Source organism: Copadichromis virginalis, unplaced genomic scaffold, assembly GCF_057382275.1.
Source record: "Copadichromis virginalis isolate Kocher_CV1m ecotype Utaka unplaced genomic scaffold, C_Virginalis_male_GT1.1 unmapped_scaffold_1, whole genome shotgun sequence".
NCBI lineage: Eukaryota > Metazoa > Chordata > Actinopteri > Cichliformes > Cichlidae > Copadichromis > Copadichromis virginalis.
The window spans coordinates 9,808,322-9,834,724 of NW_028188589.1; the positions used below are offsets into that span (position 1 = coordinate 9,808,322).

General features: G+C 44.4%; 1 protein-coding gene and 2 long non-coding RNA genes across 3 annotated transcripts; all 3 read left to right on the plus strand.

The window, feature by feature from the left end:
* Positions 1 to 3,497: 3,497 nt before the first annotated feature.
* On the plus strand, positions 3,498 to 4,700 carry LOC146679789 (uncharacterized). The gene is made up of 2 exons (XR_014918522.1): positions 3,498 to 3,618; positions 3,712 to 4,700. It is a non-coding gene; the product is annotated as an uncharacterized LOC146679789 (long non-coding RNA).
* Positions 4,701 to 20,294: 15,594 nt separating this feature from the next.
* On the plus strand, positions 20,295 to 22,655 carry LOC146679790 (uncharacterized). Its single transcript, XR_014918531.1, has 3 exons — positions 20,295 to 20,356; positions 22,077 to 22,206; positions 22,462 to 22,655. It is a non-coding gene; the product is annotated as an uncharacterized LOC146679790 (long non-coding RNA).
* A 1,475-nt stretch (positions 22,656 to 24,130) lies between these two features.
* Positions 24,131 to 25,915, plus strand: LOC146679791 (protein NLRC3-like; the record flags this gene model as incomplete). The annotated part of the gene is made up of 1 exon (XM_085450434.1): positions 24,131 to 25,915. A coding segment is annotated over one exon (1,785 nt), but the record flags the coding sequence as incomplete, so codon positions are not given.
* Between the last annotated feature and the right edge of the window lie 488 nt (positions 25,916 to 26,403).

Sequence of the window (26,403 nt, forward strand, 5' to 3'; positions counted from 1 at the left end):
GTGGAGGGGTTTGTTTAGCACTATTGTCCCCCACACTCATCGACAGTTTGGCTGTACTAGGTTGCTTCGCCTTGTTCTGTCGTGATAATGCAAGAGCCAACTGAAGCGCCTCTATTTCCTTTATCAGTTGTTCTTCTTCTGAGGCCTCACCAACCTGTTCCTGCACCTCATCTGTCTGGTTAGTATCTGAGGTTTTGTGTCCCGATGTACCGTTCTGAGCAGCCTGTTGCAACTCCAAAATTTTGTCTTTCAAAATCAGTAGCTCAGACATTCCCTCATCTTCAAGCTCATCCAGCTCCTCTCTTTCTAAGTGCTGTATTATATAGGAAATGAGAGAGGAACGACTTTTACCCGATACCCTTTCAAGTTTTGAACCAGCAATATTTAGGAAATCACAAACTTCGATCAAAATGTCTCTTGTCACTGTATACAATGTACCAGCAACTTCTAACTTCAGGTCCTCTAGCCCTGAAGACTCCATTTCAGTCTGTGGCTTGTGGAAAAGATTAGTGTGATGTAAGACCTCTTTGCAGAAGAGTCAGTGCAGCTTCCCTGGCACCAGTAGTTAACCTCAGGTTGCATGCAGGTCCCTCTGTGTAACTGTCGAAACCAGCACACTGTATCTCCCACCGTGGTATTTGATGTGAGGGGTTGAATGATGACTGGGGCGTCTATCTGGGACAGCGGGCCCTCATCACATCCATCCCAGCGGTGCCTCCAAAATGTTACACCCTGAAAAGGGGATAAGTCAATGACGACGCTCAGACACGATGCTTCTCTTTCAGCAGCTTCATTGCGAATGATTCAGAAATATAAACATACATACAAAAGTATTAAACATCCTAACAACGATGTACAGTCTCTGTTAGTAAGACAATATACCTCAAGACTGTTTTCTTTCCTTTTCTATAAGTTACAGATTAAATTGAATGTAAGAATTTACAAAAACAGGTTATGAATCAATAGACAAACTTAGATCATTAAACTGAAATGTACAGAAAATAAACAAAATATTCATATAAAAACACTAATAGGCATTTGTCTCTTCATACAAAATAAACATGTTCTTCGTCCAGATCAAATGCAAAATGCACACAATGTATGTTTCATACACAGTCTGGCACGATAATGCTTCATGCTAGCCACCAACAGAGCGCTTAGCTTAGCTTGCTGCTTATAGCTTATCCTAACATCACAGTTAACACAGGTCATCTAAGTATTCCTAGTAACCTCTTGGTACATTTGGAAACACGGTCAGTACAACTCAACATACATATTTGTAAAGTCCAACAGCAGAATTGCACAATTATTACCTGAAAAGGGGATAAGTCAATGACGACGCTCAGACACGATGCTTCTCTTTCAGCAGCTTCATTGCGAATGAGGCATCGTGGCCAGAGCTCCCCCTTCCGGCAACAGCAGGCATAACTAATCAATCATGATCACTAAATCACATGGATTATTTCCCAGGCTCGACAAGTAGATCACAGATTGAATGTTACACAGGTTGTAGTCACATTAAGGATTATTATCCGGTTGAACATAGTCATGAACTCTTTTAACTATTTTAGCCTGTGTTACATTACGTCTCTTAATGGGACTTCTTTTACCCTTGTTTATACATTTACATATTTGAAATAAATTGAATAATATATTGGGTAACTTTTAACCACAACTTTTTACTCCATTATGGACTTCAACAACCCCTAAACTTCCAACAAGCACCGAGTAGCTACGACGTAATGGGAAACTCACAGAGAAACTCGCGGATTCTTCCACTGACCGCGGCACACCTGCACCAGGGTAAACCTCCGCCTGCCTCACTCCTGCTTTACAGGTGAAAATAGAGCAACAGGACCGCTGAGTCTTTGACTTTATTTATTTTCTGCTGTGTTTTACTTGCATCTATTTGAAAGACTGAGTGTAAACACACAAAATATTTTATTTTATGAGCTGGAATGTGCAGAAAATAGGTTTAAATGTTAAACTAATTTCTTCCAGTCAGAGAATGTTGCAGATAATTAAATGTTTGCTTGATGCATAAAGTTAAAAGATTAAAACTAATAAAACAAGTTTTAAAAAGAGACTTTTCCATTTGATTACATTTTATATGATGGATTATGCAGAAAAAGTAGAATTGGGCTGAAAGTTCTATCGCTTTATCACCTACTCAGGTTGGAAATCGTGTTTTTAAAAAGTAACTAAGTAACTAATTACTTTTGAAAATAAGTAATCAGTAAAGTAACAGGATTACTTTTTTTGGGAAGTAATTAGTTACTGATTACTGTTTTCAAGTAACTTGCCCAACACTGGACAGAGTGTTGGCTTCATCACCGACACACGTCACCACATCAGGAAACAGCTGGTTCAGTGAGTATTTAAGGTTCACTGCAGACAAACTGGAGAAAAACGAATCACATGAAACATTTGTTACTGGTTTCTGACCTCGTCGTAGAGACTCACATACCTGTGTTCTGCTATCAGTGTGATCACATGTGCTGGTACAGTTTGCCAAGTTGACCCATGTAACCTCCACTATCCTGTAGACGTGGAATATGTTTCACATATGGATCGCTTCATTACTCGACTATGACTGTGTGCTTCACAGGTGCTTACTGAAGTGCTGCTTTACACAAAACCAGACAGTAAAAATAAGAAGTGCAGGTCCAGACCACAGGTTTATGTGTTGATAATGATGATGTGCAGTCACTCATTGTCACAGGATACTTCCTGCAATGATGCTACAGGTCACGCAGTTCTGCAGAAGTGGAGGAAACAGATGCTTTTGCTAACAGAGACACTTTAATGACTTAAAGAATCTAACTGACACACAAACCTCAGTTTGTCTGACATTCATGAGAGTAAATGCTCCTGAATGTTCTGTTAGTTCACTGGATGTTCACCTGACTTCAAATGTAAAGATCCCTGAGACAAACTCTCACGAGTTCAGCGGCGACACGATCGCACAACCAGCCGCGACGTTAAAGGCCGACGCGCTCACTACCTTTGGTTACAGCTCTCAGCTCACACGACATACACAAAAATAATGACAACACGAGTCCTCTGTAGGACGTCACTGTGGTTTACTGACAATGTTCTCAACAACAGACGCACAACCCTGGTTTGGTCTGGTTATTTGTGTTGTACGGCTTCGTTGGTCTGACGAGCTTTTAGGGATGTCAGCAGAAGGATTTCACGTGCTGAGGTCATATTTATGAATCAACCTGAACAGCTAATACTTTACCTCTTTATTTTATAACACATATGAACACGTTATAGTAGATTTGTGCAATGTGTGTTTCACGTCTTTATGGGCGTATAGATCTGTAAACAGGCTGATGGGTGTGTGTCTGTTTATTGTAGCGGTGCAGAAATGTTAAAAATGATGATAATAACAACACTTCTCACATCAGGCTACAACACAAACCTCCTGATAGCTGCAAACAGCAAAACCCCCAACGACAGGCACACAAAGGGCGAGCAGGGACCCACCCTGACAGCATGTGAGCCTCCTACTACGACTCACTGTGGAGCAACACAACACCAGGAGACGGAGGATATGAGAGAGGATACAGCTGCTGTGGGGGAGCAGCCACACACTCCACAGGAGACGACGGGGTGAGAGATGGTTCGGTGCTCCTAACATCATGTGGACGCTCGTCTGCACATAAACAAACCTCACCTAACCCCACCTCCTTTCTCTTTTTGCAGGGTGGGGTGCTCCATCCTTACACACTTTGCACCACGTGGCGCTCCATCTATTCGTTTACCTTCTTGGGTCTCTTCCTCCTCTGTCCCAGCCCGTTGAGGCGATCGCTGGGGTCCAGCCTGTAGTGGGAGTGGCTGTCCTCGCTCATCCTGTCCCCGTCCACTCCGGGTTATTCCTTTCTTCTTTCTGTCCTCTGAATCGAGCTGACCTCTCTCCTCTCTGGTCCTCGCTCTCTGAGCCGGCGGAGCATGAGAGAGAGGAGTGGTTGGGGAGAGGGAGGGGAGACGAGCGAGGGAGGGAGGGAGCACAATGGTGTTGCCATGGCAGCAGCTGCCACCAGTGTTTATCTGGAAACGTCGCTGGCAAACCAGAATAGTTGCCACACGTTGCCACACTCGCACACTCGGCAGCCACACGTTTGTGTGCGACCTGCCCGTGGCTTCCTCGTTACAGACACACCGAGAGGAAACGCTCAGACACAAGGCCGAACATGAACGAACACTCGTGTGTGGGAGGAACAGGGCACAGACTCCACGCCGTCGTTAAAGATGGCGTGTGTGCTAAACGGAGCTGTGCGCTGATCGATCAGTCAAGTGAAAAAAACAAAGGAAGCTGTCTGGATGGAGTTTGCTGCTCCCACTAATCAAAGAGATGCATCACAGCTGGAGCTGATTGATGCACGAGCCACCGTTTGCACAATCCCACCGACTCCACGCTTGTGTTTCCTTTCTGCACCATGTTGTTAACACTGACCCCACACTGTGTTCATGAGCTAAAGAAATCACGATGATTGATTGATTTCACTGACTCGTCTGCACAAAGCATTTTGTAGGTTACAGCATGAAACGACTGTAATCTCCACATTTACACTCACAGTTTCTGTTTTACTCTCAAACTGATCAATAACAGCTTTCCTGTGTAACAAACACACAAAATAAAACAACTGTACCACCAATCAAACACAAGGAAAATAAATGATATTGTGAGTTCAGCAGTGGGTCTGTGACCGGTGTGAAAGAGGACGATAGATGAGTGGGTGTTTGTAGAAACAACCTTTGTGATTTAAATGTGAGACAGCAAAGCGTCAGACAGAAGCCTGAGCTGAATATTTCCTGTGATATGAAGTCACCGTGTTTGGGTCGGTCAGTCGACTACTACTCAGTGAGTGTCCCACACACACACAGACCCACACAGACCCACACAGACCCACACACACACACAGACCCACACAGACCCACACAGATCTTAATGATGGCCTCAGGCTTTGAGCTCCCACTAACAGCAGGTCCCAGCAGCATCCCATTAATAGTGATGAAAAATGCAGCTACAGCTGCTTTTCCACTACTGGAAGTTAATGAGGTCAAAGCTGGAGCTTCACCCTGTTCAGACTGAACCATGTGAGCCGGCCTCACTCCACAGAGGACGCCTCCAGGACAAACGTGGGCTCCATCGAGGCCCACAGCTGCTGTGACATCGTGGACGTGTTCTTCAGCTTGTTTTTCAAACAATCTCAGCAAACGTGCCAAAATCATCTTCAGGGAGACTCTGTGGCACACAATCCAAAAACAAAGAAGGCTAAAGGACATGCTCTGTCCTCTGTGTGACCCACAGTCGTGGCTCAAATGTGGGACTGTGGCCTGGTGTGACCTGAACACTGTGGGAACCTGAGGGGCAAATCTGAGGATTTCATTTGGCTTTTTCATTAGAGATAAGATGGATTATGTGAATGAAAAGGCAACACACACACACACGTAGGGTAGCTGTAGCCCGACTGGCTCATCTGCTAATCAGAGGGTTGCTGGTTCGATACCTGGGATCCAAAGTGCAAACTCTTGGGGAACGAGTCTACTTTGTGTGCATCTGAGGTTGAAGCGGAGCTGGTTTCAATAAACTGCTAGTTTCCCTTTCATACTCCTGAAGGACGTTCCTCACAAAGAGCGAGGCAGCAAGTCTGTGCAGGTCCTCAGAGTTTCATCTCTCACCCAGTTCCAAGCCCAGTTTGTGTCCCAGATACATGCCGCTGATGGCCAGGAAGTGACATCACTGGATCAGTTATGAGAGCGAACCCTTCAAGACTCAAACCTGCCTGGCAACGAGGGAAACGGCTACACAGGAAGTCCAGTGACGGGGTGCAGATGTTCCATCACCGGGATGTCATCGCTTGTTGTGTTAGCGTCACGGGACTTTCAGGTTGTGTTGCTGTAACAGCCCCACCCACACTGAGGTGGTGCTCAACTGTAACTGAGAAACAGAGTCAAGTAGAGTCGAGTAGAGTCAAGTTGAGCTGAGGCAGTTATGTTCTACTGGAAAAGAGGCGACTGTGGCTCAGGACGTCAGTCGGTAGTTCGATCCCCGGCTGCTCCAGTCTGCGTGCCAAAGTCACCTTGGGCGGGATACTGGCCCCTGTTGCTGCCAGTGCTTTTATTAGATGCTCTGGAACTGGTTTAGTGCTTAGGGAGGGTAGAAGAGTGCTGTATAAGAACCAGTGCATTTACCATTTACCATTACTCTGGTTGCCAGTTTGCTACGGTCACCGGCGGTTTGTACAGAGGACACAGACCTGTATGTGAACAGACAGGGAGAGTGTTTAACTCCAGAGGAAAAGTTGGTTTAAGGTGCTGCATGTTCCATGTGTGGTCTGCACATCTGCAGCTAGTAGCTGAGGAGTGGTTTCCACGCACGCGACGTCCATACCCCCTCTGTCCTCCACAGGGGCTGAGATCCAGCTCTTTGGGCCCTCACAACCCCAACATCGCTCTCACACACAGCACCTGCTCCGGTCAGCTGATTAGACAGCTCATTGTGTGTGTGCGAGGTGAATTAAGGTTATTATAAAGGACATACAGATATCATGTCTCATCTGGGAGAGCAGCCAGCAGCTGCAGGAGGTGAGCATCCAACGACATGATGAACCCAAAGACTCCAGCTCAGCCAAACTACAGTTACAGATTACAGTTACACTCCTAACTGTTCCTGCAGTATTTAAGAAAGACGTCAGTGATTCAGACCAAAACTGCTCTGCTAACTTCACATTTACTAAACATTAATGTTCCCAACACAGATTTACATGAGAATGACAGGACATCATAGCCCCCCCTGCCCCCCCTGATATTACATCACTTCAATCCCAAACAGAAGGAAAGGAAAGATCAAATCTGTCTTGAACCTCTGCTTCAAAGTTACAGGAACACTGGAGTCACTCTCACTGTCAGAGACCTCAGTGTGTTGGAAGCTGCTAGAAGAAGCAGATGGGGGAGAGGAAGAGGAGGGCCACGGTGCTGATCTGAGGAAGTCTTCTGATCAAACCACAGCAGACCAACAAGCCCGACGTCGTTCTGATCCAACATGAAGGCTTCCATCTGTCTATTCTGTCACATCGCACACGTCTCAAACTCAAGTCATCCTGTTCAACCCATCACAACATAATAGTAACAATAAAACAAAGGCAGTGGAGCGTTCACCACGAGCTTCTACAAAAGTGCACGTTCATTTTAATAAAACTGTTTTTACAGCAGTGTGCGAACATTAATATGTTGTAACCAAACGTTTGTTACACCAGCTGCACTGAACCTGTGGAGACTGGAAGTTATTTGCTGCTGGTTTGTTCAGACCTGTTACTGCACACCTTGCATAGTTTGCATAGTTTCCTTCACTGCATGCAAAGAGACGAGGCGGGTGGAAACCTGCGACCCTGATCACATCACCAGTCCATCACAGTCAAACACTCACGGCTGTAATCTATTTCAAATCAAAGTGTTTGCACGGTGAGAAGAAGCTGGCGTCGCTGGGGGAGCGTGCGCCCGGCTGCACTTAAACACAATCTTCATTGGTGCTGTGAAACATCCACGTCTCACTTCATCTGCAAAGAAACCTGATGCATCGCTTTGGAAATATTTGAAATCCCTCATTTGTCACTATGCACGACGAGTCGACCGGCTGACCAACCTCAGGTTATGCAGCGAGTGCTGAGAAGCAGCTAAATGGCTGCAGTGACTTTATTCCCTGAGTGGGTGTGTGTGCATGAAAGCCAAAGGGGGGCTGTGTAAGAGACAAGGGGAGTCTCTGTTGTGCTCACAAAGAGGAAACCAAGATCTGGATTTTATGGCCGAAAGAAGAAAACATCTTTTCAAAGTTTCCCAGGCCCACTGTGGAGACGCCCACAGCTCCAACATAAAGGTCATCACAGTAATGCAGCCGAGTGCTGACAAAGGCGTGGATCAAAGTGCTGCCGTGAAAGAATTGGCTTTGTTTTTGCAGCTGCCTGAGCTGAAAGAAGCTAGATTTGACCACTGCCTTGATTTGACCACTGCAGGTAGAATGAAATGCCAGCATGTTGTTCACACTTCTTACCCGAGCTGTTCTCCAGCGCATCCGTGAGTGTGGCTGTGAACAGAGGAAGCACTCGAGCAGAAAGTGCTCGTGTGAATGAGTTCAGAGTAGAGCAGCTCGATGTGGGAACAACTCGTGGCGTTCATTTAGAGAACGAATATGTTCATGGTTACTGTACATTTCAGAAATGTGCCACTTTAAATGAGAAACACGATTCTGCTTTAATAACAGGGGAGCCTGTTCACTATAAACACCATCCAGCCATAACTCTGCCTGCACCCACAACACGGAGACAAATATGTCAGCGTTGTAGCGCAGTTCTGTAACAGCCACCACAAATATCTCCTCAGCCGAGCCGCCCTTCGTGCCCCTCCCACAGCCACATGCTCCGTCAGCTGGCCGTCTGCCTGGCAGAGAGGGAGGGGGGCGTCTGGCCTAGTGCCAGGCTCTCTCAATATTTTATGAGAGGGAGGGGAGGGAGGAGGAACACGAGACTTACAGTAACAATAAGAGCTGAACAACATGTAACAGCAGCAGAGTGACGGGCAGGAGCAAAGCCTCACACAAATAAGAAACACGAGACTTACAGTAACAATAAGAGCTGAACAACATGGAACAGCAGCAGAGTGACGGGCAGGAGCAAAGCCTCACACAAATAAGAACTACGAGACTTACAGTAACAATAAGAGCTGAACAACATGTAACAGCAGCAGAGTGACGGGCAGGAGCAAAGCCTCACACAAATAAGAAACACGAGACTTACAGTAACAATAACAGCTGAACAACATGTAACAGCAGCAGAGTGACGGGCAGGAGCAAAGCCTCACACAAATAAGAAACACGAGACTTACAGTAACAATAAGAGCTGAACAACATGGAACAGCAGCAGCGATGGAAACAACCTCGTGTTTGTTGGAGCAGGGATGGTTAGAAAGAGACGACGCTGCTTTGTGCACGGACCATATTTATGAGTACGAGTAGTGAGTTTAATGATATTTCAATTATATGACAAATATCCAGTGTTGGGGAGTAACGGAGTACACGTACGAGTAACTGTATTCTGTTACAGTTCCCGTTTAAACAGGTGGTATTTAGAATACAGTTACTTTGTTGAAGTAAATGGATTACACGGCGGTACTTTCCTGTTTCATATTGTGGCGGGTCAGGACTGTTTGGGTTTGTTTGACATGTTCTGTTGTTCCAGGCGGCAGCGTTGTGGTTGCCATGGTTACAGGGTGACACGCTGCGTGTTTCCTGGGTGAGAGAGGCCTTTTTGTTGTTGTGCTAAGCTAACAGGCAGAATGTAGCATCATGGGCAGTGTAGTCCGTGCTGCAGGGAGAATGGACTGCTGTACCCGTGATGTGTCTGTGAGCGAGGGAGGGAGAGAAAGGAAAAGCACGAGCTGTCACCGAGCAGAAACGGGAGCTGGAAGCATGTAAATATAATAATAACCACTGCAAGAAGAGAGCCTGACGAGCCCAGCTGTAAGCTGTTAAGACTCGACCGTACACCGTGTTCCTGTTTTCCTCCGAAAACAATAAGTTCTGTTGTCTGTGAAGGTTCTCAGTCATCCAGGTCATCGTAGTCTGAGGAGCTTGCAAAGAAAAGCGTCTGGACTTCTTTAAGTTGCTTGAAGACGTTTCACCTCTCATCCGAGAAGCTTCTTCAGTTCCAAGAACAGAAGGTTTGAGTCTGTTCTGCTCCTTTGACAATAAGTTCTGTTGGAGCAGCCTTTCAACGCCTCTCTGTCTCTGCTAGCAAAGTTGACCCAGACAACAAAGTAAAGCTCGTTTTCAGCTACGAGCCCGACACGAACCCGACGTGTTAGTCAGAGGTCCCTTTACTACGGTTCGGAGCCGCTGACCTTCAGTAACAGTAATAAATCACAGCAACAGTACATTCATGTAGTTGTAAACAGCATGATAATATATTAAGTAATCCAAAGTATTCAGAATACATTACTCTCATTGAGTAACGTTACAGAATACATTTTGGGGCATGTAATCTGTAATCTCTAGTGGAATACATTTGAAAACACTGCAAATATCCAGCACACTGACAGCTGTGACCTTATACACATGCCCAGTGAAAGGTTGATTGAACACTGTACATGGTATATAGCTGATCTGGGGTCAGATTCTGCCAACCAGGCAGCGCTGCCTCATGACACGGGGCTGGATCAGCCATCTATTGATCCATCCCAGAGAAGATGAAGGACACGTGATGATGACACCACTGTGCAGTAGGGCTGCCACAAACGATTATTTTGATAGTCGACTAATCAGATCATCATCCATTGGACGTACAGCTTATTGCACCAGCAGCATCTGGTCTTATATAACTATCATTAGCTTACAGCTTTAAGTGTTTGTGCTAACTAAAAATAAAGACAAGATGGTAGTTTATTAATTTTTAATGAAATTTGCAGATTGTTTCGGTGAAGTTTAATAAACTCCTTGCTTTCTAAAATATAACAGGACACCGGAGTATATTCTCCAGCGTCTCACACTTCTGATAATCAGCTGTCTGCTTGACAGTTTTAGCTGTGCAAAAACTATAACTTTAATCTCAGCCAAACCGATTTACTCAGGAACAAATAAAATACTAAAGAAAGCCAAACAATAACATTTGTAAGTTATCTAAGTGACTTATATATATGTTTAACCTGAGTAGCGAAAGACGGTGGTGGGTTTGAAAACGATTTGCTGGGAGTCCGGTGTTCTCACGGCTCTAGTGAGCCTTGCCCCCGGCTAGCTATCGAGCTAGTGGGTAACAAACGTCTCCGAAAACGTCGGAGCGCTTTTGAAAATATGTGGTGTCCTGATAAACTGAGCAGATATTTGAGGTTTACACAGCTACATTCTTACCTGAAAATATGTTAAACGTTTATTTTGTGACCCAGAAAGAATAATAAGAGTAAAGTTAAAACTAACTAGCTGCCGCCATTGTTGACAGCTGCGCTATGAATTCTGGGACACAGCTACTTCTTCTTCTTCGGGGTTTAACGGCAGCTGGCATCCTTTGTACATGCAGTGCTGCCATCTTCTGTTTCAGTCCGTTATTACACTCTTAAATCCTACTACTCATTCCTGCGTCCTTTGTGATCTTACAAAGCTTCAAACGATGCGTCGACTATTAAATTAGTCGTCGACGATTTTAATAGTCGACATAATCGTGACTAGTCGACTAATCGTGGCAGCCCTACTGTGCAGTTCACATTGGAGGGCTTTATTCCATCCACTGAGTCATCAGAGCTGTGGGCCTTCTGTGAGCTCTGCAGTGTGGCTGACAAAGCTGACATTAAGTGTCCAACTTTCAGGATTTTTGCTAAGCTGTCACTCACTGTAGCTATCATCTCACACACTGGGCTACTTTTCTCTGTAAAGGTGTTTGATGACAGAGTCTTAACCCCTGCATATGAAGATAATGTGTTTGATATATCTGTTAATACCTGACACGACTTCTTTCCTTTCAAGTCTGTTTCACATCCAATTGTAGAGACGAGTGTGTCAGAGGATCGTGTGAAAGGATGTTCTGTCTTTCTTCAACATACATATCTGTGTCACGTATTTACATAAAGAGAAATCGTATCGATGGCGAGGCTGGCGAGGAGGGCCCGCCCTCACCGATCCACCGTTTATATGCAGCCTGTGTCTTTCATGTGTCTCCACCTGGATCCCTGCTGAGCCACTTCCTCCCCAGCCCTCAGAAACACTGTTGCTATAGTAATTGTATCTAAGTGAATAACCATAGCAACCACAGAGATGTTTTGGATGGCACAATGGTAGCTGCTGGTTTTAAGTGCTGGAGATCAAAGGGGCCTAACGTTGTTAGGGAAGAGGAGGGGTTTAATCAGTGTCGGGGAAAACGGAGACCAGCGGGGTCGGCAGGAGCAAGCAGGAGGCAAAGGGAGGAGCGAGGAGAACGACGGTTTTCCCTCATGGCACCAACACCCGTCCCATTTCTCTGCGGTCCAATAATTAGCTGTTTGGGGTATACTGCGACAGGAAGACGGCTCCTGCTGTCGAGCTTGCAGTGATGGTTAGTAGCTGTTCCACCCATGCTGTGTGAAACTTAATACACGGCCTCATTAAAGATGGAAATTAGCCTTTGGCTATAATCTGGCATGTTTACATTCATGTAATTTTTCTTTTTACATTTATGTTCATTAACATGCACGGTCCTAAATAAATAAATTAAATAAAATCGCTTCCTAAGGAGATTTGGTTTCAAGGTCAAATTTATTTCTATAGCACATTTCAAACAGCCGATGCTGCACAAAGTGCTTAACAATATAAAAATGGTATTAAAAGCAACAATGTAACACAATAATAACAGTAAAAAACAATAATAGGACAGTAAAAGAGTTAAAACAATAACTAAACTAATTCAAATAAGACCAGAATGCTTGGGTCATAGTGTGTTAAATACCAGGACATAGAAATGTGTCTTTAGTAAAGATTTAAATTGCTCAAGTGTTTGTGCAGATCTAATATTTAAGGGGAGACTATTCCAGAGTCTGGGACCTGCCACAGAGATGGATCTATCACCACGGGATGTGAGGTTAGTCCGTGGGATGGACAGCATTAGTTTTGAGCTGGACCTCGTGGTTTGTCCTGGAGCATAGGCAGAGAGGAGCTCAGACAGGTGAGGAGGGGCTCGGGCATTAATGACTTAAAAACAAAAAGTAGAAGTTTAAACTGGACGTCTCCTCAGCATCACTCGTGCTGTCATGGTTTCAAAGCTGTGCAGAAAGAATCTGAGGGATGATACAGAGGTGAGCAAAGTTACAAACATCCAGCTGTGCTGCAAATGTTTGCAGAGCTCCAAACTCTTTGGCTTTCTGCAGAGCAAGTATGGAAGAAGCACCTGAGCTAACTTCAGTTTAGACGATATGAGGAAAAATGCTGCTTCCCAAAGTTTCCTACAAGTATCCAGTTTATATTTAGAGAAGCGAAGGCTCTTTATCCTGACAACTACTCCCTGGTGGATCCCTGTCCTGTGACAGCAGCAAAGACTGTGTATCAGTATCATCAAAGCCACTTCAATAACCAGTGTTTAAAGCTCTCTAGCAGATGGACTTCAGTGGCAGCAGCCTCTGTCTGCTGTGTACAGAAGGTTCTCTGATGAAGCACACAGCAGATGCTGCACTACAACAGCAGCAGCAGCTCAGCTTCAGTTTGGTTCGACGCCCTTTTTGACCTGTGAAACAGCAGAAAATGAAACATTTCAACACCCGTTTGTTAGCGTGAGCTATTCTGCTGTTTTTCATCATTTCACAGGTGAAATAAAATCACATTTACTTCCTGTAGGAGTGATCGTGTCCAGCCTGACTGAGACCATGTGCTCCATCCTGCACAGGTAATAAACCTCTGACATGAAGGGCTGTCAAGTAGTTTTAGACAAATGGGGGTAAAAGATGTTAAAAGCTTAAAGAGAAACTACATTTTCTAAGAACTGTCTGACGTTCACCTCTCACACAGTGGATACGATTCTGCCGCTGCAGGAATAATCTTTGTGCTTATGAAACTGTCCATGTGTTTGCAGAAAATGTCACATGTTCAAAGCCATCCCAGCACCTGGGGTTTGTATAAGTGCAGCTGCTGGTGGGGAGATAGTCTCACTCTTCTATATAAAGAGTCAGCAGGCAGCAGATCTTCATCTGTGATCTCCTCCATCATCACGTCTTCACTCTTCAGCAGCTATGGCTTCACTTCGTGCCCTTCTGGGAGTGGTGCTGTGCTCCTCATGGTTTCTGCTTCTGCCTCAGGCGGACTTTGATTTACAGAGTCATCCATAATATTTTTTATTTTTTATTTTACTGCCCATCTATTTTCATACAAATGTCTCCGTCTTATGGAAAAGGGGTGGAGCTTATCCAACGAGGACAGGCAGGGCCCCCCCAGACAGTTTAGCAGTCTATACAGGAGGCCGACCTTTGCAACATGTACTTCTATAATGACTTCACCATTTAGGTTATTTGGTTATGTTTCACCCTGGATTTTGTGTGATAATATTTATTTTGTCCACTGATTTAAAAACAACAAACTATATGAATATAAAACAGAGTGAACAACAAAACATCAGCTTTGGAAACGTTGATGTAAAATTCTGCAATTGTTTTCTCAGATATAGCATAAATCAAACTAACATACATCAGTGTGTTATTAACGTGCACACACACACACACACACACACACACACACACACACACACACACACACACACACACACACACACACACGTGTTACAATAAACAGCTCTTATGCTTCTGTATGATTCTCAGTGCTTTCCATTTGCGTGTCCACAGGTTGCTGTAAGTGGTGCTTGACTGCAGTTTGCTCTCATTTCAAGTGGTTTGCTGTCACAAAGCCAACAGGAAGTCCGGCCATGGTTGAGCCAACTGAAGATGGGTTGAAGGTGGCGTCCTCGTTTCCTCTGTGAGTGCGAGAGGACAGACAAAGCAAACACCGTTTGGACAGCATTAAAATATTTACACTGATGATTAATGTTGTGTCTTTGCACCTGTAGCGATACATGTTGGAAAATGGAGACTTTAGCCACCATGACTGACGTGCCTGGAAACTTCCCTGTGAGTACGCCCACAAAGACAGGAAACAGTTTAGCCACCGCGGTTAATCCTCCATCATCATCATCCAGTATTTTTCACATCTTTTCTTCTGCTGTTTCCCTTGTTGTCAGTCACGGGGTTTGTGACTGAAATGCGTGTGGTCGACGGGAAGCCTGACGAGTACGGCCTGAATCATTCCATCAACACCGGACGGAGTGAAACCTTTGTTGAAAACAGATTATATGGTAACGTTGCATTTAGCTTCAGTAAACTGTGAAGTTACAGCAGCAGATTTACATCACGTGGCTTCACAGGAAGTAGTCTGGACCTCAGCGCTGAGGTTCAAGCAGCTCTGCTTGCAGACGGCATCCTTCCTGAAAATGTTCTTCATCTTCCTAAAACCAGAACTTTTACATTGGTGCTGAAGTTCTATATAAAAACAGCCTGAAATACAAAGTGATGTTGTGCACTGATTACCTCACACTCTCCATGTTTCCTTCTACAGAGGAGTGTCCGCCTGAGTGTTTTGTCTGATCTGTTGTTGATCGTCTCATTGACACTGCATGCAGATCTGACACCAGGGCTGGACTGGGACAAAAAATGGTCCCGGGCATTTTGACTGGAGACCGGCCCCCCAGGTATTAAAGGAAAAACCATAAAGCCTTTGAATGAAAACAAACGCTGTTGTCACAGTGATGGACGCTGTCTTGTTGGTATACATGCATCAGTCTAATAAACTTAAACCTGCACCATCCTCCCTGTCCTGGTATTCTAAACAGGAAGTAGACTGTTGGTCGAGTTAACCTCCTGAACATCTACAACACACGGTGGAAACCTGACATTAAGACAGAGACTAGAGGTGAGACATGATCATTGCTGATTACTGATGACAGATTTAGATATATTTTCATAAACCTTTCATTTGCCACATCAATAAACAGCACGGCAGGGCAAAATATGTTTTCTAACATGGCGACCTTTAAAAAGTGAAAGGAGACAGAAAGACAGGTGAGAAAGAATCAAACGGACTTTTTGATGCATTTTACACACAGTACTGGTGCAGAATCTAGAAAATGTGGGAAACACTGGCATCATATGCAGTACTTACTTCTGAAGAAATTATGATGGGACCCTAAAAAATGACTATGTACAATAATGGATTTCTATACATTTTACATCAGATGAAAACGTTTGTTGTAAGATTCAGATAATTATTTATTAAAAGTGAGACATTTTAAATGAGAACAAGAAAGAAAAGTATGTCTTTGTGCCCCCCTCTCCCTGTTAATGCCCTACCTGCCCCCTGGCAACACTTTGCTAGACCCGCCCCTGCACAGTTACCAGCTGTCAGCTACACAAAAAGGATCCTGGTGTTATTTGTCTCTCAGAAACAGTTCATAACTTCAACTCATTTTTGTTTTGTCAGGTTTTGTTCTTTACATTGTCTTTCTTCTATATAATTGTTAAACATTTAATAAATATGTCTACAAAAAGATTTTAAAAACCAGACATTTCACACAGACACCCAAATGATTTCTGACTGATGAAGGGGGCTGAAGGTGCCCTGCTCTTGCCCAGCTTCTGCTGCTCTCTCCCTGCTCACTGTCAGCAGCTGGCAGCCTCGGTCCTGCCTGAGACTCTTCATCTATCAGTGCCAAAGAATATGGGAAATAGCAACGCACAACATGCACATTACAAAACAAGCACATGAATCAGCATTACATTCATTAGTGAAGTGCTGACGTTCGTTCCTAAACTTTGGGCCTTAATTAACATCACTGTGAACTAATGTTTGCTTTGCTTCTTAACCAGTGAAGCAGCGAGGGGCTTTCTGAGGTTCCTGCTCGTAAATGCCCAAAATGAGTCGAGTATTTCTCTGCAACTACAAACTCTGTTTACATCAGAGGTGTAAATATTACAGCACTGTGTCAGAGTCACTGAGGCTGGAACACAGAAAAAGGAAGTAGATGTATTTATTTTTAGACTTTATTGCCTGGAACCACTTTAAAAAATACGCTTTGGGTCACAATTAACTGCAGAAAACCAGGAATCCACATATGAACATTATCTGTGCAGAGATTTATGCTTCTGAAGGTAAACAGTGAAAACTTGCAGCACTAAATGCACAGATAGCCAGGCGTTTCACATTTTGGGACCATCTGCCAGTTTTCATTTCTTAGGTATTGAAGAGCAGAAATGATTGAATTTTATTTACATGCTTAAAAATGTTTGCTTTTGAATATTATTTGAAGAATTACCCACACACTCAGGCACTGTGGGCCTGTTTCCCTTTGCACAACCGAGTGTTGGAAACGGGCCTTTTCTCTTTAAACTCTGAGGGGCTGTAACTTTGGCTTCTATTGGCAGATTTGCATGATTGACCCTCTTTTTAAAATAGTTTTAGCCCAGAGAATCAAGCTAACATCACTGTTTTTACGTCAGCTCACGTCACACGAGCTGTTTCAAGAAAAGTCATCCTGTCACACAGCAATGCCTACATGAATCACACCACTCTGCTTAAATAATAATAATAATGTTTAGTGAAGCAGGTGAAGCAAAGGGCTGCTTTTAATAGGCTGGGAGACCCAGGTGTGCTGCTTTAGCTGGTGAGCCTCTCATGCTAGCCTCCATCTATAAGCTGGGATCACAGGAGCACTGCAGTCCTGACTAGATCAAGGATTGTTATTCATGCAGGTGACAAAAGTTTACATTCACAGAGTCATAGGATTGAGCCTGGTTTGAAAAGCAGCTGTTTAATGCAGCTGCTTAGAGTTCACACACAGTAGAAGAATCAGACTTGAGTCACATTTCAAACACTGGAAAAATACTCAGCAAGTAACAATGAAAACAGCACAGACTCAGTATATCCTGTTCAGTCCTGTGTTTGATATGAATGTGCTGTTCAGAGAGGATCTCATGTCCTCTTTTACAAAGCCTTTGTTTCATGATGTTTGTGTATAAATGAATGTAGGTGTGTTTCTAAGTGTGAAGGAGCCCTGGGAGAAAAGACTGAAGCTTGTGCCAAAGAACAAACAGGAAAGAAAGATCAGCATTAATGAAGACGAGCACAGAAGGAGCCCAAGCACGTGTTGCTTTTTCAGATTTCTCTAAAAGTGTGTGTTCATTTGTTCCATCCTTCACAACAAACAACAGCTGACAGACACACATGCACTCTGTGTCACTTCACAGGGGCTGATGAAAGTGGACACAGTAAAGGGAGAGCTGGACCTGCTCTACACATCCTGCACTCTGTTAACAGACTTTATTCTGCAGCATCAACAGATAAAAATATATGAAGATATAGAAACGTTTAACATTGTGACTGTTCACGTTAGTGAAGCTGTTACTTTGCTGCCAGGTGGGAAAAGAAGCCTAAAGCTGAGTCTGATTAAACATCTGCTGCACCAGAGAGTTTCATGGCCCTGCTTTATCCTGTGCTTGCTGACCACCTCGTCCTGAAACCTCTTCATCATCCTCACAGTTGTGTGAAGAAAGAGGGAAGCAGGTGGAAACCATCTGTGCTGCTGTGTTCACTTGTGTGTGTGCGTCTATGGTCATATCTAATGTGTACCTACAGACAAACACAAACACCTGGCATTGCACAAGAGTCTCTATGGAGCAACCTGCAGATGTCAGAGATGTGATTAGAGGGTAAAGTGGACTAGTGAGAGCATCTATGTTGTTGTTGTCTGCTGGGGGACAGCATCAGCTCCAGAGATGCATCAGGATCAGCAAACTAATCTGCAAGGCTGCAAGTGTCACTGAAGGAGTTTGAGTCAGTGAGGGACTCAAACTCACACAGCTGGTCAAGAAGGCTCAGCAGCTGCTGTATTTCCTGAGGAGGCTGAGGAAATTTGGTATGTTGGCCAAGATCCTCAGCAGGTTCTACAGCTGCACTGTGGAGAGCAGCCTGACCAGCTGCATCACTGCATGGTACGGCAGCACTACTGCAAACCGCAAACGCCTGCAGAGAGTGATAACAACTGTGGAGAAGATCATCAGGACCCCGCTGCCCTCTCTGCAGAGCAGCTACCATCACAGAGTCCAGAGGAGAGACACACCTCTGCCCTCGAGACGAAGGTTCAGAAGTGTGAAATGTAGAACATCCAGACTCAACAACTCCATCTTCCCCACTGCTATCAGACTCCTGAACAGCTGACCGACCTCAAACTGCAGTTTGCACATCAGGTCACTTTGCACACTAAGTTCATTTTGCACATTAAACTCCATGTACATCCATGTACATCGACATCTGCAGACCACACGTGTCTTCAGTTACTTATTTGTACTTATTTGCAGTTATTTATCTTTTTATTTTATTTTTTTAAGTTATTTTTTATCCTTATTTTATCTTTTGATTTATTCTTATCTTGTTCTTTTAACCATTATCTAACTTGGCATTGTGCACGGTGTGTTTAGATTCAGTTTAAATTCAGGGACATGGAGCCCCTGTTGATCCTCTACCTAATCACACGAGCCACGGTGTGAGAACGGGTGTGGGTCACAATCAGCCAAGGTTTTGGGTGAACCCATTGTGAGATCTAGCCCCACCCCATCATGTGATTTCCTGTGATCAAATGTCCCAGGATGTGAGTGGGCGTTAAGACGTCCATGTCCCTCTTCAAGCAACTTAAAGAAGTCCAGACGCTTTTCTTTCCAAGCTCCTTCGACAACATCATTCATAGAACAGCTTCCAGCTTCTTTTGCTCGGCTACAGTTTGGATGGATTTGCAGATGCAACAAGACTAAAATGGTTAGGGTCAGGAGGTCAAAGGTCAGAGCTCCTGTGGGTCTGAGGGCGGCCTCACGCTGGAGAAGGATGAAGGAGTCTGACCTGAGCCAGTGTTGGACATGAACACATCAGCACTGCTGTCAGTGAGCCTAACGACAGCCGTTAGCATCATTTCAGTGTTTCAGTCATAAAAACACTTCCTGTCTCTGTGGTGGTTACAGTGACATCATGCAGTTTGTGCTTTGACCTCCAGAGGGCGACAAATCAGCACAGACAGAGAGCTCCATTCAAACTTTGCTGCCATCAGGAATAATTCTTCAAATATAATCATCAGTGTTTGAGCAGTTATGATATCAGGGACAATCTAGACATGTGTGACAATACTGAACATGTCACATGACACACCTCAAACATCATGTGATCCACTCTCAGTCTGCACTTTCATTCATGACTTCAACAGGTTGAAATGAGCTTTGAAGAAACATTCAGTGAAATAAATCTTTCATGGATTCATGTGAGCAGCAGATGAACTTTGTACCAACAACATCTTCAATAACAGAGTCTGAATGAAGCTCAGGTGTTGATGCTGCTCACTGATTGGACGCTTGGTTTCAGCTCTGCTCTCAGTCTTTACTGCACAGGTGAAGGTAGAAAGTGTGACTGGATCTATAGACTGGAAACAGAGAAACATGCTGAACATTTGAAGCTTTGCAGCAGAAATGTTCATGTTACAAATACAGCAGAGCTGATCTGGGATCAGTGTGTTCACACCTGCAGCTACAACAAGGTTTCATGTCTCCACACGTCAGCATGTGAACTTTACTCTGACTCAGTCTGAGCAGTCAGACGGCATATTTTTAAAGTTAACACATCAGCACACACAGAGCTGAGCCCCTCCCACCTGTGCTGAGTTTCAGGTGGAGTCCCGCCTCCTTCCAGGAAGCAGCTCACCTGTGTGTCCGTGTTTAGTGTCCAGGTGTGGAGTGGAGCTTGTTGTTGGTGTGTGAAGAAACTGTAAGTTTGCTTTGTTTCCTCCTTTAACAGTTTGTCTTTAGGAACTTTACTGTTTGTTCAGCTCGTGTTTGATTTCTTCACACAACAAACTGTGTGTGTTTGTATTTCCGGTCTCTCCATTAAAGTCAGTGTGTAATGTTTCCTGGCTAACATCAGCTGTGTGCAGCTTAGTTCAGCACAAATCTGCCGCTCCATAGTTCACGGTAACGGACTCACAGCTGGACCAACGAGGCCGAGTGTGTCCGCCACTCTGAGCTACGTTCGTGTTTGTGTACTTGTAGTTTGTACTTTGAGTTCACTCAGAGCCCACAGAGGACGCAGCGTACGTGATGACGTCACAGCCCTTTACCTCCTTTACTGTCACCGTGATTAATATTTACACACGAGACACCTGCAGAGCTCTGACGCTGAGCTAGCCACACAGCTGCTAACACTAAGCTAAAGCTAAGCTAACGCTAAGCTAACACTAAGCTAGCGCTAAGCTAGCGCTAAGCTAGCCAAGAACCCAGAGTGAGTTAAAGCTGAGTAAACACTGACCCCAGACCAGCACCGTGATAAAGTGAGCTGCTGCTGCTGAACTTGAACAGGTAACAAAGTGATGAGCAGTCAGGCTGCAGGTTTCTACCTGTTCATGTTTCTACAGTAGAATCACTTTGAAGTGTCTTTGTGCTGTTTCATCTTTGATTTGTGTTCATAAACACTCAGAGAAACATCACGTGACCTCATCAGGATCTGTGTTGGTGTGTGGGGCTGTACCTCAGCTTTATGTTGTTACATGCTCATTTGTTCATTTCACACAGTAACATCAAAGTAATGTTATGAGGAGTAATGAAGTAACGTACTCCATTACTTTTAATCAAAGTGTTCTGTGTAATATGTGTAATAATGACTGTTTTGAGTAATGACCAACACTGATCACAACACAGAGGAAATGCCTCCAACATGCACAAACATTTGAGCCACAACATGCAGTTAATGTGCACAAATGTCTTTGATATGCTGCTCAGTGATGGTGGTGACTGTCAGAGCAGAGCTACTGAGAATCAATAAGTAATATCAATGATGGGATCAGAATCACTAAATTCTTCTCATCCCTGTCAGTATCATACATGTGCTGTATAATGTGATAAATGTAGAGGTGCTGGCTGTTCTCTCACTCTGCTGTTTAGCTGTAAAGGACGCCTCCCTGCCTTTGTCTCATTCATGACCTTTAATAGTCTCTTCTAACATGCAGAGATCTGTATGATCTGTTTCATAGAGTCTAACCAGCCTGTACAGGTAACAACAACAGTCACTGCATCACTGACACACAAACGTCATCTCTGTCAATAACAACATTCATACATGGAATAAAAACACATCAGTGGATCATTGCTGGAGCTGATGTTTGTGCTCCTGGTGCAAAGGCTCTCAGTTTCCTCCTTGAAATAACATCAGTGGTGGGTCAGCGACATGCTTTCTTTCCCTCTCAGGTTTAAATATCTGGGACTCTCCACCGTTTGGTTTTAGAGCTGAAGAAGCTTCTCAGATGAAACGTCTTCCAGAAACTTAAAGACGTCTCTTTTCTCTCCAAGCTCCTTAGATCACATGACCTGGATGACTGAACCTACAGACATATTGACCTGGTTTCATGGTCACATGACAGGTCAGAGGTCAGCGACTGTAACTCAGTTCCTCCTGTTAATGTGAACTCACTGAGTGTTTGTGGTTTACCTCTCAGACTGACTGAAGATGATGATGGAGGAAGAGGAGGACAGAGCAGAGTCTGCAGGGTCCAGCTGTCCGTCTGTGAGGAGTGACTGGTCCAAAGATCTAAATCCAGACTTCAGTGGTGAACCTGGAGCAACGAGGTCAGAGAGCTGAACTCACTGAGTAACAGAAATAATTCTGCACTGACATTATAATCAGTGTTGACTCTGGTTGATTGTCTGACTGTGTTTGTGAGCTGAGAGGAAATGAAAATGAGTTTGTAACAAAAATCAGTTTTGTCCAGTTTTCCTGTAAAAAGCTGAACTCTAATCTAAGAGGATGTTACTGACAGGAAACAGCTGCATTATCTGCAGTCTGTGTGATCACAGCTGCTTCAATCATGTTTGTGTCTGCAGAGGTCAGAGGTCACAGTCTGCAGGGTCCAGCTGTCCGTCTGTGAGGAGTGACCGGTCCAAAGGAAACCCTCCACTCTTCAGTGGTGAACCTGGAGCAACGAGGTCAGAGAGCTGTGATGACTCCTTTACATGTTTGTGTTTCCTGGATAAATATGACCTGAAACATCCTCAGATTGTTACAAAGATTCATTAAAAAGAAAAGAATGAAAGAGAAAAGATCCAAATGTTCGACTTGGTCATTTGCTGTTTGAGGACAGTGATGCTCATATCTGTGGGGAAAGTGTGACCTGAGTGGGTTCATGTTTGTCTTTAAAGAACAGAGCTGCTCTGATTCTCTTTGTGTCTGATCTGTTAAACAGTCTGAGAGGTCACACAGAGACCCAGCAGCTAAAGCCTGGATCATACTGGCTGCTGTTACTCCATCAGGACAACACTGAACCACAGTGGTGTGGATGTAGTGGATAAATCCCACCATACTGATGCTCAGAGTTAACCACAGGGAACAAAACCAGATGTTACCTTCAGATTGTGACCTTTGGAGTGGACGATGCAGATTTCAATAGAGAATAAATGTTGTTGTTTTTCAGCTGTGAAGAAAGAATCTAATTTTCTGAACTTAAGAATTTATGATGCTGGAAACAACATGGAGACTATAACACAACATTTCCACTGTGTTCATAGAATGAATGTAAAACTGTCAGACATTCATTAAATATGCAAAATGTCTACAGAAGCATCAGAGGGTCAGACGTGAAGCACTCAGTGATTTTGATCAAATGACTCATCAGTTATTGATCTGTACTACACTGATCTACCACGTTAGTAAAGCTGGTGTTCTGGTGGTGGAGGGAGACTCGGATCATGTTCTGGTTTTGGAGCAGTGATCTGCTGATGGTTCAGTTTGATGAGCTTCTTCAAAATCATCCCTGACATCACCACTGAAAGGACGTCCATGAAAACAGACTGAAAATTACTGATATGTTCACAATCTGAGAGTTTAAAACTTGACAGACTTGATTCAGATGAAGTTATTTGAGCAGAAACTCCTGGATCTTTATCCTGTGTTGATCTAATCCTTCATGGTTCCTCCACAGAGTGGACCAGCAGAGCTCAGAGGTTCCCAGTGGTCAGTCTGCCCAGCAGCATCAAACACAGCTGGACTCCATATTTATGGTCTGTACATGTACAACAACTACTGTTACATCTGTTCTGTTCACAGTCGTCTCCATGCTGCTCTTTGTAGACCAGTGGATCGTCAGTGTGTCCAACATGGATCTGATGTTTGGCTCCATGATTTCAGTCTGATTGGCTCATTCATAAATATTCTGTTCCAGCTGCTGGAGGACAACATCATCACTTTTGTGAAGAACGAGCTGAAGAAGATCCAGAAGGTTCTGAGTCCAGATTACCCAGAATGCTTAGAGAGTCAGAGGAGCAGCAGCAGAGAGGCGTTTGTGAAGATCACAGTGGACTTCCTGAGGAGAATGAAGCAGGAGGAGCTGGCTGACCGTCTGCAGAGACGTAAGAGGATTTATCTAAAGATTTAAGCTGCTGGATAAATGAACATTTTCCAGAGATGGAAGATGGAGCAACATGTTTTAAAGATTAGTTCTTTTTGGAATTGAGTGTTTATTTTTCTTCTCATTCAGAACTTCAAGCTGCAGTTTGTCATCGTAACCTTAAATCCACCCTGAAGAAGAAGTTCCAGTGTGTGTTTGAGGGCATCGCTAAAGCAGGAAACCCAACCCTCCTGAATCAGATCTACACAGAGCTCTACATCACAGAGGGAGGGACTGCAGAGGTCAATGAGGAACATGAGGTCAGACAGATTGAAACCGCATCCAGGAAACCAGACAGACCAGAAACAACCATCAGACAAGAAGACATCTTTAAAGCCTCACCTGGAAGAGATGAACCAATCAGAACAGTGCTGACAAAGGGAGTGGCTGGCATTGGGAAAACAGTCTTAACACAGAAATACAGCCTGGACTGGGCTGAAGACAAAGCCAACCAGGACATCCAGTTCATATTTCCATTCACTTTCAGAGAGCTGAATGTGCTGAAAGAGGAAAAGTTCAGCTTGGTGGGACTTGTTCATCACTTCTTTACTGAAACCAAAGAAGCAGGAATCTGCAGCTTTGAAGACTTCCAGGTTGTGTTCATCTTTGATGGTCTGGATGAGTGTCGACTTCCTCTGGACTTCCACAAAACTACAATCCTAACTGACCCTAGAAAGTCCACCTCAGTGGATGTGCTGCTGATAAACCTCATCAGGGGGAAACTGCTTCCCTCTGCTCGCCTCTGGATAACCACACGACCTGCAGCAGCCAATCAGATCCCTCCTGACTGTGTTGGCATGGTGACAGAGGTCAGAGGGTTCACTGACCCACAGAAGGAGGAGTACTTCAGGAAGAGATTCAGAGATGAGGAGCAGGCCAGCAGGATCATCTCCCACATCAAGACATCACGAAGCCTCCACATCATGTGTCACATCCCAGTCTTCTGCTGGATCACTGCTACAGTTCTGGAGGATGTGCTGGAAACCAGAGAGGGAGGACAGCTGCCCAACACCCTGACTGAGATGTACATCCACTTCCTGGTGGTTCAGGCCAAAGTGAAGAAGGTCAAGTATGATGGAGGAGCTGAGACAGATCCACACTGGAGTCCAGAGAGCAGGAAGATGATGGAGTCTCTGGGAAAACTGGCTTTTGATCAGCTGCAGAAAGGAAACCTGATCTTCTATGAATCAGACCTGACAGAGTGTGGCATCGATATCAGAGCAGCCTCAGTGTACTCAGGAGTGTTCACACAGATCTTTAAAGAGGAGAGAGGACTGTACCAGGACAAGGTGTTCTGCTTCATCCATCTGAGTGTTCAGGAGTTTCTGGCTGCTCTTCATGTCCATCTGACCTTCATCAACTCTGGACTCAATCTGCTGGAAGAACAACAAACAACCTCCAAGAAATCTAAACTATTTAACAAACTAAAACGTCAATCTCTCCACCAGAGTGCTGTGAACAAGGCCTTACGGAGTCCAAATGGACACCTGGACCTGTTCCTCCGCTTCCTCCTGGGTCTTTCACTGCAGACCAATCAGACTCTCCTACGAGGTCTGCTGACACAGACAGGAAGCAGCTCACTGACCAATCAGGAAACAGTCCAGTACATCAAGAAGAAGCTCAGTGAGAATCTGTCTGCAGAGAAAAGCATCAATCTGATCCACTGTCTGAATGAACTGGATGATCGTTCTCTAGTGGAGGAGATCCAACAGTCCCTGAGATCAGGACGTCTCTCCACAGATAAACTGTCTCCTGCTCAGTGGTCAGCTCTGGTCTTCGTCTTACTGTCATCAGAAGAAGATCTGGATGTGTTTGACCTGAAGAAATACTCTGCTTCAGAGGAGGCTCTTCTGAGGCTGCTGCCAGTGGTCAAAGCCTCCAACAAAGCTCTGTGAGTACATTTGTACTCATGTCTTTACTTTTAACATCCAACTGTGTCAGTAATTTATTGCATGGTGGGTCCTGCATTAAAGAAAGCATTTGAATTACTCAGTGAATCCTGGCAGCCAGAGAAACATCCTTAGTTCCACTTTAAACTAAACTCTGCTTCGGTCTTCCACAGTGTGTTTGTTGTTTCTTTGTTGTTGTTGGCCTGCTCTCTCCTCTCACTCCAATCTGGTTGCAGCAGATGTTTGTCCCTCCCTGAACCTGCAGACTTGGGTGCAGCACCTCAGTTCATCTTCAGTCTGAAACCAGCTGTTGTAGCTATATCCCCTCAAGCACACCTTCCCTGGTTATCTCTGCTGTGGTTGCTATAAAATTTAATCTTGATTTTAAAAAAAAAGAACAAAAAACTTCAAGTCAGACTTGATGCCATTTGTTGGCAGCATGGTGCCTGTTTGTCTTTGATGATAAACTGCAGCACAGTCTAAAGCAAACCTTC